Source organism: Camellia sinensis, chromosome 3 (assembly GCF_055761805.1).
Source record: "Camellia sinensis isolate YWXY chromosome 3, ASM5576180v1, whole genome shotgun sequence".
In the NCBI taxonomy this organism is placed as follows: Eukaryota; Viridiplantae; Streptophyta; class Magnoliopsida; order Ericales; family Theaceae; genus Camellia; species Camellia sinensis.
Window position 1 is genome coordinate 102,739,616 of NC_138963.1, and position 15,769 is coordinate 102,755,384.

At 38.9% G+C, this 15,769-nt stretch overlaps 1 protein-coding gene across 1 annotated transcript; it reads left to right on the forward strand.

Annotated features, from left to right (window-relative positions):
- The first annotated feature begins 7,603 nt into the window (after positions 1-7,603).
- On the forward strand, positions 7,604-10,403 carry LOC114299938 (putative receptor-like protein kinase At4g39110). Its single transcript, XM_028244769.2, has one exon. The coding sequence runs from the start codon at positions 7,617-7,619 to the stop codon at positions 10,248-10,250; it is 2,634 nt and encodes an 877-aa protein (XP_028100570.2). The 5' UTR covers positions 7,604-7,616; the 3' UTR covers positions 10,251-10,403.
- The last annotated feature ends 5,366 nt before the right edge of the window (positions 10,404-15,769 follow it).

The following is a 15,769-nucleotide window of genomic DNA, read 5'->3' on the forward strand; positions in this document are numbered from 1 at the left end:
GAGAAAGAGAGGCGTGCTAAGCCTTTAACGAATGGAATCATGCTTGTTAGCGTGAGTACTGAGAAGGATCCTGGCTTGATCCAGATTGGTCCTACACTGTCTTCAGCGCAAGCGACTGGTCGCTTTCTTAAAAGATTTCAGAAATGTTTTGCGCGGTCCTGCGAGGACCTGTGTGGAATCGCTCCTAAGATTGTGCCGCCTAGGATCGCTCTCAGCCTCGAGACTCAACCCCTTTGCTTCCAAACCTTGAAACTTGAATTCAGAAGGTTCAACGGTCAACTATGATGTGAGGCCTGTGTGGCCGGATTTGAAGCAGCCCTCGAACAAGAGGCCAGGAAAGTCAGGTCAAGAAGATCAGATCTCATCAGAAGAAGCTTACAAAGCAAAATAGCAGCCATTCTCCTGGATTCAGATGACTTCAGGATCTCAAAACCATTTGACATGGACAAAGCTACACTTTTACCCTTGAGAGGCTCGCTGGGCCGAAAACCCAGAAGGGCGACCCAGGCAAAAGTTAGAGCAAGAGGAAAAATACAAAAAAGAGAACAAAAAAAAGAAATATGCAAAGAAAATAACAAAAAAGAAAATCAAAAAAAAAAAGGAAAAGAAATGAAAAGAATTGAAAAGAAAGAAGAACAAAGCTCGCAAGGTCGAAAACCCGCAACGGGCGCCTTGGCAAAAGTTAGAGCCTAAAAAGGAGAGGTTAATACCCGAGTGTACCTTAACCCCGAACTACGTAAGGCTTGATTCCCATCTTTGGGATACGTAGGAAACTTCATTCTGAAGTCCAGCCGTAAAACAATTCGATTGTGTCCATGCGATGGTTCTGATCATCTTCGCTTTCTCTGTATCTGAGAGTTTGGTTGTGTTCGTCGCTCTGAGGACTGCCTACAATGCGCTGCGGTGCCATCCAAACAAGGGGCAACTTTCCGTTGCCATTCAATGCGCCGTGGCGCCGTTCAAACAAGGGGCAACTTTCCATTGCCATTCAATGCGCCGTGGTGCCGTTCAAACAAGGGGCAACTTTCCATTGCCATGCAGTTCCCCTCAAGCAAGGGGCAATCTTCCTTCAAATTCGAGGTTGTGCATCTCGAGAGTAGGTTCCGTACTCGTTGAGCAGTGGTCATTTGCAAAAATAGTTTTTGAGAATTTTTACTAAGGTTGACTAATCTTCTCGAAAAGTATTCCATTTTTAAAACTGGACCATTTCTTGGACCCAAAGAGGAAAATTTTCAGTGCTCACAGCCTAACTTGCATGATTTTAAATCAGAAAATCGAACAAGCGCGTTAATCTAACTCTCATTTTGGTCAAAATTTTTTAAGAGAAAACTAAAACAAAAATGGTCAAAATGATGAACTAAGGGCACAGTTGAGTCAGGTGTTCTGTCTTTTCCCCTTTGTCAAAATACTTGTCGGAAAGGGCACTCTACTTGTCGGAAAGGGCACCGTATTCGCCAGAAAAGGGCACAACAAAGGGCAGAAAGCTCTCACATCCTCCAAGCAACGAGGTATCAAGCAAAGTGCGAAGCACAAACTAGAATGGGGCAAGATATTCCACTCCATCATCTGGACAGATCTTATCACGTCCAAACTCCCCAGCAAAGCATCATCAACTGATGTTAGCTGCAGATTTGTCACACACCTAGTTGTAGCGCAACCTTTCCGTGGGAGGAATTCACTAGCTATGAGTGGAAGAAAGAGAATCTAGCAGAATGCTAGGGGCACGAGCCCACAATTTGCTGTTCATCCATCAACCACCCGGGGGAGGGATGAAAAATGAGAGATTGAAGAATAGAGAGATGTGCGATGAGAGAAAAAGTGAGAAAAGGGCTTTTTCATAAAAATAGAGCTTGAGGGCCGAGTGATGTGAGGATCACAAATGAGAGAGGGTGGGGAACAATACCCGGTGAAACAGGCTCCCTGTGCACGTCTGTGTTTCGTGTCTTTTGTTTTGTTTGTCTCGATTCTTGCTTTGAGTCGTTCCGAGCGTGTCTCGATGTGTTTAGGTTGTTTTACTTTGTTTTTCCTTTGTTGAGTGGTGTTTCGGTTGTGTGCCTTTTATTTCCGTGTTGAGTTGTCTTGCTGTGTTCAGTCGTAGGCTCGATACCCGGTCAAGAGCTCATTTATCAATTCCAAAATAAAATCGTTTTGTGCTCCGAGTGCCATGCCATTCTCCACATTTGTACAAAACAAAATTTGTTCTTTCATAAAATCGCAGGATTCAACCCAGGTCATGTGAGAACAATAGAACTAGGACCTATCTGAAGCTATATATGGTTCCGGACTGCAAAGCAAAAGCAAAAGAGGAAAATGTCGGGTATCTGAGTTTGTTTCAACTTCAATAAGTTCCGAGACTACATTCTGTGTGTACCTCTTCAAGTCTTGCCAAAGCTCCGAAGTATGAGTGTGCCTCTACCTCAAGCTCAAGATCAAGTCTGCTTCAAGCCAAAATGGCAATCGAAGTGCTCCCTCAGAAAACCAGCCCCTGCCAGATGCATCTTGGCTGTGTTTGCATTCTTGCATGTGTTGCATTAGGCATCTCTGTATACTTAGGATTCATGCATGATTTCTAATGTAGTTTCTATTTTGGCTTGGAGTACCCGGTAAGTTTTATGCTTTAGCATCCTTGCATGCGTGTGAGTGACTGCCATGAATAGCATGCTTACCATGAGGCTAATTGCTTATGTGATATAACTGCCTGAATGTCTGTGGGTGAAGGTTGGGTTAGTTGGATTGGAATAAATCATCAACTGTTTGTTTTAAGCCCACTAGATAGTGGCAAAACCATCTTTTCTAAGCCCACCCGAGGGTGGCAAAATCTGTATTTTAAGCCTACTTGCGAGTAGCAAACCATCTTTCAAATAAACAAGCATGAAATGTTTTGTTCCAATTCTGGCGACCCAGTCTATACTTATATACTGTGTGCATCACATATTAACCTAGGCTAATAACCGGAATAAGAACACACAAAGTTTTCAAAAATAGATATCACGGTTAGTAGAGGCCGATCTTTGATCGGGCGAGTGGGGGTGCTCACGAAGTGACCTTCCCCAATCGTACCCAAGTTCCCGAGCCGAGGCAACTTTGGTGATGACGGACACGTGGCCTTTGGCACCGAGTTAGGGTTTCCTAAATTTCCCATTAAAAAATATTTAGGTGGCGCCTCTGTATCTGGCAAAGCAGTCCATGTTTGGCACTTCTTTCAAAAATCTGTTTTTCTCAAAACGATTTGCCGGATTTGGACTCTTTGGTTCAGACTTAGAACCGTGACAAATTTGAGAGTCCTGAGCTGTAGTGACCCCAAAATGAACAGAACGGGAGCTCGTTCCTCCCGGGGCGTTCGGGGACGTCTACACATGGCAGAGGACAGAAATGAAGCCATGGTCTGTTTTGGGAACAACCATACATGTAAACAATGAAATGGCATACCATGGACATGGTTTACAAGTTATCTTCAAAAAATTTTGGCATTGTGTAGTGTGTGGAGAAGTTATACTTTTGAACATGTGTTGCAATAAATTTTATAGGTAAATGCCAATTACTAACCATTAAAAAGCATGTTATCATGTGGTTTAAGTATAGCGCAGCTGTTTTTGTAATAAACAGAATTAACCAAGCAGCAAGAGGTCAGAATCTAAAAATGGGACAGACCATCAAACTGACATTTTTGGACCACTACTTTGTTACCAATTGGAATTCATTAAGTGTCCAATTCCCATGCATTTTCATAAGAATAGACAATGGTTTTTTTCATTTGTGACATGATGTATGAATTAATGATGCCATTACTCTAATCTAGTGCATTGAATACACTTCATGTACAAAATGGAACAAACCAAGTTTTTTAAGCTAATAATTTTGAAGGCACATTATAGGACATTGTTGTTCAAGACGAAGAATAAGTAAGACCGTAGCGGTATATCGACAAAAGCAATAAAATTGGCTTTTTAAAGTTGATAAATGAAAACCCTATTAGTAAATTGGTTTTTTCCAAGGAAGATCCTAATTCAAGATAGTAAAAACAATTCCATTGGTAATGTTAAGCACACACTTGTTTTGAAGATGCACAAAAAAATAAATAAAATGGAACTCTTTATTTTCTATCTCTTTTAGTTTGTAATTGTTTGTATCGTAAATCACAATTAACAGATTTGTTTTACCAACAGAAAGTACTGTAGTCATGCTGGAAATGTAAAATAGCTAAAAAAAAAAAAACTTATCAAATTTGAATGTGGTATGTAAACAGAATCCAACTCCACAACAATATCCCCAACTGCAACATGTAGTTGATTTGTTATTCGTTTTTTCAGACTCATGTGAAACTCCAAACATACACAATTTACGTACCTATAAAAATCATCAAACAAACCAACAAAACAGGGGGTAAGAGATGACACAACAAAACAGAGACAGTCAGGAACGACAAAATATGTGTAAAATCCATAACAATGCAAACAATTTTTTTACAGCTGCCAATGTCAATATCCGAAGTGTGGAACCGAAAACAAAGGTAAACAATTTGTGGAAATTGGGAAAACGTACGAATTTGTAGACATGGGAAAAATTATTTGACTGCAAGAGATGTTACCTTCTATTGTGGGGGGTACGGGCCGAAATGGTGAAGATTTGGTCAGCGGTGGTGTAGATCTTGACGCCGGCAGCTCCTTCCTGTCCGCTATAGGCCTGACGCGCTCGCGTGTTGGAACGCCTTCCATGATACTGTAAAGGGAGGTTGTGACGAAGCTTTGGCAGTTGGCGATGTGAGCGTGATAGACTGTCAGCGCCTTCAAGGTGGAATGTTTACAGGCGTGTGTGGAGATGGAGAGAAGCTGTTGAGGAGAGAAGGCGATGAATGTTGATGTGAAGTTTTACAAATCCCTAGCTATCCTTAAATTTGTGTATTCTCAGAGGAAGGGACAAAACGAAGGACATTTCTGTCTTTTACCCTCTGTCTAAGATTCCTTTTTCCCAAACATGTGAATAATGTTAACGTTTTTGCTTTTTCAGTGACTTTTTGACTTTTTGTCTTTTGTAAGGGATACCAAACACTTACTAAATTGGGGTAGGGTGGGGGCATGGTAGTTAATTAGCAAGGGTCATCAAATGGGCCGCAGATGAAAAACTTAATATTACCTAACCCGTTTCATGGCATGTCCTAACACGTTTGAGTATTTAGTCCATCCTAACCTATAAAAGATGATTTATGATTTTAGATAAATGGTTGTAACATGAGTCCACCCATGAACCAAGCCCATAAGAGCCTGCATGGGTAAGCCCAGCCCAGTCATCCCATAAGCCCGATTCAAACTATCCCGTCAAAACTTTTTCTTTTATATATATCCAAAAAAATCAACACTATTCAATTCAAATTTAATCCATTAAAATACATTAATTTTATATGTGTGTGAATTATATAGGACATCAAAATTTGAATGCAACTAATCATATCCCTCTTTCTCTCTTTGCAAAGCATTCGGTTAACTTAAAAGGTTCGTTTTCGAGAGTCTAAGTAAGGTAGCACATGATTGAATTCGAGGAAGGAAAAGCCAACCTAGTTGGTTTTTCTAAATTGTGTGATGCCAGTCTTTCCGTTGTTTTTCCCCACTTCTAGGTATTAAAAATAAGATTACATTATGTTACTTGATTATTTTTTGATTATATGAGATGTAAAAGTGAGAAGAAATTTTTTTTTTTTGAATTATGTTGAAAAGTAAAAAATAAAATAAAATAACTAATGACAATAAAATTACATTATTGTTTAATTTTGGTCCGTAAAATTTGGACTTATGAGTAAACTGTGATTTTAATTTTTTAAATTGGTTTGACCCATACCAACTCGTTAACTAATCAAAATTCAAAAATTCTAATTAATGTATAGAATTTAGACACAATAATTACAGAATGAACAGGCATTGACCTTCCCATTCATACTAGTTAGGAATGCAACAATGATATATCCCTCTAAAATTAGAGCTCTAATTGAGCTCGAGTGAGGTAAAAAGTCAAAAAAAAAAAGAAAAAAAAAAAAGGAAGCCATAACATCACATCACATCACATGAATCTCAAATACACATTAGAGCTATTAGAGTTCACAAATTAAAATTTCAATATATATATATATATATTGTTTGTTAGGAATGGGGAGCAAAACATGTCGCCTCCGTAAGGCGTGGCACGAGAAAGAACTTGCCATCACTTTCTTTAAACGTACCCAAAAACAGGTATCAGGATCCTCTAGAGTTGGTTTCCTAAAGTGATCCCTGAAGTAGGGTGATCCAATGGTTGAAAATAGAGTCGTTTTGGTTAGTAATATTATAAAAAAAAAAAAAAGAATTTGCTTTGATTCAAAATCCCTTTGCAGATCTGATATACTCAAGTGAAGTAAAACAATGAAGAGAGAGAGAGAGAAAGAAGGAGGAACTCTTCCCACCCATCCCGACGTGCCGTTGCCGCTGCCACGCCGTTGCTCTTTGTATTTAGCTCTTTATCGGTTCACATGTCTTCCATTTAATCCTGATATTGTACCGGTTTTTTTGCCACTTTTATGAGTTATGATTCTTTATAATGGAACCTATTAATTCTGAATTTTTATTGCATAAAAAATGTTTGTGGTGTATTCCAATTATGGTTGTTTTCCCTCATAGGGCCGGCTATGGTGTTTTGAGATTTATTATGGAGAGTGGGGCAAAAGGATGCGAGGTGTGTTTTGCCTTCTTGTGTACTAGTACTGATGCTATATTGTACTTCTAAGTGTGAATCTAATTGGTTAACTAACAGGTGATTGTTAGTGGAAAACTGAGGGCACAACGTGCCAAGTCCATGAATATATTGATGGCAGGCAGCGGCGTTGCAGCGGCAACGGCGCGTTGGGATGGTTTGGAAGAGGTCCTCCTTCTTTCTCTCTCTCTCTCTCTCTCTCTTCGTCAATTTTACTTTACTTCAGTATTTCAGATCTGCAAAGGAATTTTGAATCAAAGCAAAAAAAAAAAAATTTAAATTACTAACCAAAACGACACAGTTTTGATTAGTTTTATTTTGAACCATTGGATCATTTCACTTCAGGGATCACTTTAGGAAACCAACTCTAGAGGATCCTGATACCCGAAATTATTGAATAATTTCTCTTACATTACATAGACCTAACTTCTTTTGTTTGACTTTTTGTGTTTTTTTAGTCACCAAATATAATTGCACTTTTTTCTTTTTTTTCTTTTTTTTAGGTCAATTGCCTATTTGACCATATGTTTTGACTATTTCAAAAGAGTGTCATTCCAACCATTAGTTTAATGTTATTTCTGTTAGCAAAATACTAATTTTAGAGCGCCACAACGGATAGAATGTTTGAAACAAAGCTTCCTCATCCCCACAAACATGCCGATAATGTTGGCAGCCCAAAATTGTATTCTTGTTCCGCACCCAAAAAAATAAAAGGAAAAAAAAAATAAATAAGAAAAGAAAAACAAAAAACAAAAAAAAGAAAAATATATTAATAACTAACCAACCAGAAATAGCATATGGCTCCATAACCCAACCTCTGGGTGTATTTTTTGTTTCTAATAATCCTTCTTTGGTCATTTCTCTCAACTCTCATCCCCTCTCACAGGAGGGCTTGGAAGATGGAAAAGAAACCAAGAGGACCCCAAACCAACAAAAGAAAAATCATTTCCTCTGCATCATCAGTATTGTTATCGCCAATGGCGATCCTCATGGTTCTTTTCCTCATCTTGGCCCCAGTAGTCTCAGCTGCCCCAGCCTCTTCTACGATGGTTTCATTCACCCCACAGGACAACATCTTAATTGACTGCGGCGCTAACGCCCAAACCACACATTCCGATGGTCGAGTCTTCAGCTCCGACCAAAGCTCCGGCAAGTACTTCTCGTCGGAAGGCCGAGACATACTAGTATCCGTCCCATCTGCACCGAATGTGCCTTCGCCGATTTATCTCTCTGCCAGGATCTTCATCCAGGAAGCTACCTATACTTTCCACATCAACCGCCCTGGCTGGCACTGGTTGCGCCTCCACTTCTTTGCCGTCAACAATCCCGAATTCAATCTCCGCGACGCCAAGTTCTCGGTCACCACCGACACCCTAGTTCTCCTCTACGAATTCAATGTCGAAAACAACAACACTGGTTGGTTCTTCAAGGAATACCTCGTTAATGTCACCACCGAGAGGTTGAGTTTGAAATTCAAGCCGGTGAAGTCTGCTCCAGCGTTTATAAATGCCATTGAGGTGGTGTCTGCCCCGGACCTCCTTGTCTCGGACACTGCCTCCACTCTCTTTCCCGTAGCTCAATACAACGGTCTTTCAATCCAATCTTTTGAAACCGTTTACAGGCTCAATGTGGGTGGTCCAGAACTGAACTCGAAAAATGACACACTTGGCAGGACTTGGACGTCCGACGAGAAATTCCAAAAACACAAAGAGATGTCCAACAAAGTTTCAGTTTCCCCAAGCATTGTAAAGTACCCTGAAGGAGGGTCTCCACTAATTGCGCCGCAATCAGTGTACGCGTCGGCGGTGGAGATGGGAAATGCAAATCTGGCAGACCCGAATTTCAACGTAACGTGGAACCTGGAGGTGGATTTGTCATACCAGTACTTGATCCGTATGCATTTCTGCGATATAGTGAGCAAATCGCTCGATGATCTCTATTTTAATGTGTATGTCGGTGGGAAGAAGGCCATTTCCGGGTTGGATTTGTCAACGGTAACGGGTGGTTTGGCGACAGCTTACTACAAAGATATTATTGTAAATTCGTCAATGGTGTCGACTCCGCTCAGTGTTCAGATTGGTCCGTTTGATCAAGGCACAGGCGCAAAAAACGCTATTATTAATGGAATTGAAGTGCTGAAAATGAACAATAGTGTTAATAGTTTGGGTGGTGAGTATGGTGTCGATGGCAGGACAGCTAGCGGTGTCAACAAAGGCACGGTAGCGGCAGTTGGGTTTGCCATGATGTTCGGGGCCTTTGTGGGTTTGGGTGCAATGGCTGTCAAGTGGCAAAAAAGGCCACAAGATTGGCAAAAGAGTAAAAGCTTCTCTTCATGGTTGCTTCCACTCCATGCAGGTGACACAACCTATATGTCGAGCAAGAACTCGATAGGCTCTCGCCGAAGCCAATTCTACTCTTCAACAACGGGGCTAGGCCGATACTTTTCTTTTGCAGAGCTGAGCGAGGCCACAAAGAATTGGGATCCGAATGCAGTGATCGGTGTTGGTGGCTTTGGCAACGTGTATATTGGAGAGATTGATGAAGGAACTAAAGTGGCAGTCAAAAGAGGCAACCCACAGTCCGAACAAGGCATAAATGAGTTCCAAACAGAGATTCAGATGCTATCGAAGCTCAGGCATCGCCATTTGGTGTCGTTGATTGGTTATTGTGATGAGAACACAGAAATGATCTTGGTTTACGAGTTCATGTCGAATGGACCTCTTAGGGACCATCTATATGGAAAGAACTTGCCTTCCCTGCCATGGAAACAAAGGCTGGAGATTTGCATTGGGTCTGCACGAGGACTTCATTATCTTCACACTGGAGCGGCACAAGGCATCATCCACCGGGATGTCAAGACCACTAACATCTTGCTCGACGACAACTTCATTGCTAAGATGGCTGACTTTGGGCTATCAAAAGACGCCGGCGCAGGAAACACTCATGTGAGTACCGCGGTGAAAGGAAGCTTCGGGTACCTTGACCCTGAGTATTTCAGGAAGCAACAGTTGACAGACAAGTCTGATGTGTACTCATTTGGCGTGGTACTATTCGAGGCCTTGTGTGCACGACCCGCCATCAACCCAGCCCTACCAAGAGAACAAGTGAACCTGGCAGAGTGGGCGATGCAGTGGAAGCGAAAGGGATTGTTGGAGAAGATCATGGACCCCCAACTTGCTGGCGATATCAACCCTGAGTCGATGCAAAAGTTTGCCGAGGCTGCAGAGAAGTGTTTGGCTGAGTATGGTGTTGATAGGCCTACTATGGGTGATGTCCTGTGGAATTTGGAGTATGCTTTGCAGCTGCAAGAGGCTTCATTACAAGGTAAGGCTGAGGATGAGAACAAAACTTTGACTGCCGTCGCTGCCGTTGCCTCCACTCCCTCTCCTGCTGCCTCTGTTGCCCCTTCTACCACCGATAACCACCCCATTTCTTCGCCTGAGCAGGCTAGGAATCCGGCAGAAGTTCAAGTCATCGACGAGCACTCGGGAACAGCAATGTTTGCCCATTTTGCCACCATCAATGGCAGATAAAATCCGAGTAAGATACAAGCCTAGAAAACTTGCCAAGAATTTTAACCAGAATTAACAAGTGCGGTGGAAGTTCAATTGGTTGCATTGTGGAGCCTCTACAAATAATGAATTTGAATCACACATGGATATTTTCTGGGTAAAATTTTGGATAAAAATTCTGGGTATGTTGTAGTACTACTGATAAAATCCTAAAATTCTCAACTTGGTTGTTGCTTCACATGTCCCGCATACATTCAACGGTGGTTATGTGGTATTGTTGTATTGTATTTACACTGTAATACATGTACTTGTATGGATGGATGCAATACACATTAATCCTATATTATATTTATATGCCAATGTATTACTCTCTAGCTCATATTTGTGTTCTTTGGAGGAGTGTATTTATACATATAGGATTGAGAGTCCAAAATGTGACAACTATTTTGGTATGATCATAAAAGTCTCTGCCTGCTGGAGAGCTGGACATAAGGGATATAAATAGGTACGGCGGAAAACGTAGGGGCACACAAGAGTTGATGTAACTAAGTTAATGAGTTGTGAAAGCAAGTTGAGTAAATCTGTTGTGTTTTTTATTCACTATGATGAAAGTAGAATAGAATGGTTATTCTTTACCATTCTTATGGAATGTCTATTCATTTACAATAGTGAATAATAATTCTCGCAATATATGAAATTAGATACTTTGATGGAATATAATCATTTTACTCTACTATCAGTTTAATAAACCAAACACCACATGAAATTGCTTAACAATCTAATAAAGGTGAGTTACCATGTCTCACCTATAAAAATTTTCACTACATCATTGGCATGGAACACTACATAAACCATAGCACATGGTGTTTCAAGAGTACTTAATAATTACCCAACAAACATACCCCAAATATGGGTGTGAAGATAGTAATTCCTACCTACTGTAAAGTCAGATAAGGACATAGGAAGGTTTTTTTTGTGTAAATGATTTATTTCAAAATCATATTTGTCATCCAGTTTTTAAAAACCAAATATGCTTAAATTATGTAGCCCAATTTTTACAAGAATGATTTTTTACGCATAAGGATCTAAAAAATTAATAACTCAAATCATTGGAGTAAGATCTCAATGGGCTCGATGAGCCAACAATATCAGACTAGACTTCTCGCTAATGATATAGAATCCATATCTAATTTGAAATGTGAGAATGTCTAATTCACATCATACCAAATTTAAATTCACACCATATATTCAAATTATGACAATTTTTCTATATATTTTTATTGTTATTAAGAACATAGCATTTTGTTTTACCTAAATGTTTGGATGACAAGAATTAAAGAGTAGAAATTGGATCCTATACCAAAAAATCCCATTCATAGCATGGCCAGGGACTCCACAAGTTTTTGTAAGTGGTGTTATTCAATTTATATTTTTTATTTTGATATTATCTTTATTTTTCATATATTTGAAAAGAAAAATAATGAAAATTTTGAACACATTCATCATTTTAATATCTTTATACATTAATAACAACACAATGCTGTCACAGCACAATGCTACCGTTTTGTGTGTTGGCCTTACATACTTAAAAAAAAAAAAAAAATGAAAACGCATGCTTGAGTCCACTCAAAACAGCCCACCTTTTCCACTCAGTCATTAGATTCCGAAACTACATCGTTTCACGTCAGGAAAATTAAAAAAAAAAATAAAAGGATACTTACGTATAGATCCCAATAAGTGAATTTATTATCTAATAGATTTTATGAGAAAATTTTGTCATAAAAAAAATGTTATGAATTGTAAGTTTTAGCGACAATTTATAAAAATTATAATAAAAAAAAGTCACTATTGTCAATTTTTAGTGACATATATAAAAAATTGTCATACAAAAATTATTTTATTTATTTATTTATTTTGGGTGGTTGAATGAGTTCAAATGGAAAATAAATAAATAAATGAATGGAAGTCACATCTATTAAAGAAACTGAATGCGTTCGATTATTTTAAAAAGTAAAAATTGAGTTTTATAATATTTTTATTTGTCTCAAAATTATTTTTTTGAAAGAAAAAAAAAATAAAAGCAAATCAATGTTAAAACATAAGCATTAAAAATAAAAATAATATAAAAAAAAATCTTCAATTATACAACCTATAACAACTACATTTTTTTTTTTTTTTTTTGATCGGCAAAGAAAAAAATTTCATTAAAAACATGAAATTTAAAGGTACAAGGAAAAAAAACGCTATGAGAGAGATTCGAAGAGTAAAAATTCACTCTCCTACTACTGCTACTCACGTCTTTACAACCAACCCCTTAGCCTCACGATTTTATATTTTAAAAAACAAATAAAAACAACACTACAAACTCTTGAGCCCCACACAACACTGAAACACAACCACCCTCCACGCCTGAAACACTGCACGCCCAACCACCCTGCACGCCCAATGCCAAACACTGATACACAAACTCTTGAGCCCCACGCCGGACCCAAGCACCCTGCACGCCACACACCCTGCACCAAAGCCGGACACTCAGGCTTCATTGCTGCCGAGAACCACCTGTGGCTTCAACCTCGGCCGGGACTGCTACAGGTGCCTCCTCTATTGCTGCTGCCGCCTCCTCCTTAGGGTCTTCTTCAACAAGCACTGTCTCTGCCTCCGGGAATGAAGCTACTGGTGCTGTCACCACGCTTTACCCCTGAAAACCCAGTTTTCCAACTTAACCTTCTCCCACGGTTTCCCTCTCCCAAACAACTCCCTCAGTTGATTCTCACCACCAACGCTGAGCAATCCCCTCTTTGTAGACCCGGCGCCATTCTCCTCTTAACCGAACACAAACACCGACCACCAAGGTTTGAACGGAATACACCCCTCAAAACTCCCACTCGCACGAAGCGCTCGAATGAAGATCCTAAACAACTCTGAATCCTCCACCCCTCAAACTCCCGCTTGTAGAGAAATGCCCGAATGAAGTTCCTGAACCAACCCACCCAAGAACAACGCAAACCACCCTAAACCGAAACCCATGGTCGAAGCACCACTTCCACCGGACCTCTTCATTCGAGAAAGAACCCACCAAAACCACCTATCAAAGCACCACTACCACCTGAACCAACCCCCCAAGCTTTTAGACTGCCGGAAAAGATAGATCTGAAACCACCCAAAGAATGCTCAGCCAGAAACCCCAAAGAAAACCTGTGAAAACACGCAACCTAACCAAAAACGAAAGGACTTAAACAACATCCTAAGCAAATCTAGAGATTAGATCTGAAAAGGAGAAAAACGGAAAGCAAATGGGGGCTCAAGATTATTAGGAGAAAAAAACAACGAAACAAGAAAAGCTAGGCCAGCCAACCGCCATGGCCAAAGGCGGCGGCCGGCTGGCCAACGGTGAGGCCCGAGCTGGAGGTTTTAGAGAGAGAGTTTACCAAAAATAAAAAAATAAAGCTCAAACCAAACTCTAAACCAATCAAATTATACAAATTCAAATGTCTAATATCATTTTAAATCCAATTCCTTCACATACCAAATCATCCAAAATTCAATTTCAAAATCACTAAAATGAGCGGTTGAGCCCCAATATTTTTGAAAAGTCAAAAATTACAACAATTATAAGGCAATTGTTTCATATTAATTAAATGTCATCTCTTTCAATTTTGCAGGGCTCTTTAAACATGATGAAGCTTCCATAGGAGTGTGCATTGTTGGATGAACTAAAATTCCTTGAGGGAAAAAAAATAAAAAAACTAAAACATGCATTAGAATAAATTTTATTGACTATTTTTTTTTTTTCAAATTTAAGTATATTAGATACCTGAGAAATTGGAGGATTGTATAATGCTTGAAAAGACAAAAGCGTCAATTGTGGTGCGATGGTGGATAGTTAATGTCATGCACGAAAAGATTATACCCGTAATTCATAACTTGTGGCCAATAAGGTATTTGAGTATGCTAAATGATTACAAGTAAATGCAATGTATCATTATTATTACATTTGCCCCTTGTATTGTAAATATTTTGTTAAAAAAATAAAAACTCACGTGTGGTTTGTTTGAAGATAGATTTTGGACATCTACTTTGTTGTCGCATTGATCAATACTCTAAGAATATTTTGAAGTATTTATAATTAAATTGCACAAAGTAAAAAATAAAAGTAAAAAAATAAAAAAAATAAAAAAGGAAAAGAAATGGCATAGTAAATAAGATTAATACCTGAGTAAGGCAAGGTCGTGAAACAACTTTTGTCGTCCTTCCAATCTTCTCATGCCAGGGCTTTAATCTACTACCACCCTTCTGTGCATTGTCTTTCTTTTTCAAACCCTTAACTCGTTCAAAATTTGAATCAATCTTATTTAATTCCATGTCAGTGGAGCCTCCACTACTAGAAGCATTGGAGCTATTTAGTGAAATGATCATATTGTTCACTTTTCACACAAATTAGAAATACTTTTGTCCACAAACTCATATACAACATCATATTCAAATGATCAAGCTACTCATTTTACCATTCTAGGACAAAGATGCCTATAACGTGCTGATATCACCAACTTTGCATCAATCTCATCCACTATAACTTTTTTAACCTTAGATGAACAATCATTTGCAGCTAGCCTCCATTGACGTAGAATATATCTCTCAGGAATTTCCATGACATTGATCTGATAGAGCACTTTAATCGCATGACCACACAAAATTTCAAAACTCTCAAATTTTTGACAAGTACAACGAACATCTCGAAGAGTTTTGCCTCCTAAATCATCAAATTCCATATTACTCACCACAATATACTTTCTATCTTCTCCATACAAACCAATCACATATGTAATTTCTCCTTCAACCTCATGGCATTTTCTTACTTGACAAGAAAGAAACTTGTCAAACTCGCCATGGAACAAGTCAAAGATAGAAGGGGTATACAGTATCGCAGTTTGAACTAACATGGAACAATTCTTGATCTTTATTCTTGGTAACTTTTGTCTAGATTGGTAAATGGCCTTATTTCATTATACCTCGTCTATAACACCATGATCGAAATGGGTAAAGAATTGAACAATGTTATGGTCGGATTTTAAATGCCTCTTTAATTTTGCATTCAAGCTCTCACTAAGTTTGGTGCTTCGCATACCTGCATTTTGACCACTTTGTATATACATGTGCCCACTTTTCTCTAAGTTCCCAAGTTTTCTTCATTTATGTATTCTCCTCCAAGTTGTATTTAATAATCAAATAATTCCAAACTTTAACTAACTCATCTTCATCTTCATATCCACAAATGCAAGCTTTAAAGTCCCTTCCAAATGTTGAGTTGCCCTTGAACAAATAGCCTAAATACTTTAAGGCATTTTGCCTAAAGTAAAAAGTACACAATCCATGACTAACATCAGATAGGACGTGAGAAATCGTCTTAGCCATTGCTTGATCTTAGTCTGTAAAAATAGTACAAGGCCTTTTTTTTCCAACATTGCATGCAAGAAAGTTTCAAATAACCACTCAAATGATGTTGTAGTTTCATCATATAGTAATGCAGCACCAAAAATCAC

Bases quoted from the DNA above. Each gene is read 5' to 3' on its own strand.
- LOC114299938 (XM_028244769.2), top strand. From the start codon at position 7,617: ATGGAAAAGAAACCAAGAGGACCCCAAACCAACAAAAGAAAAATCATT.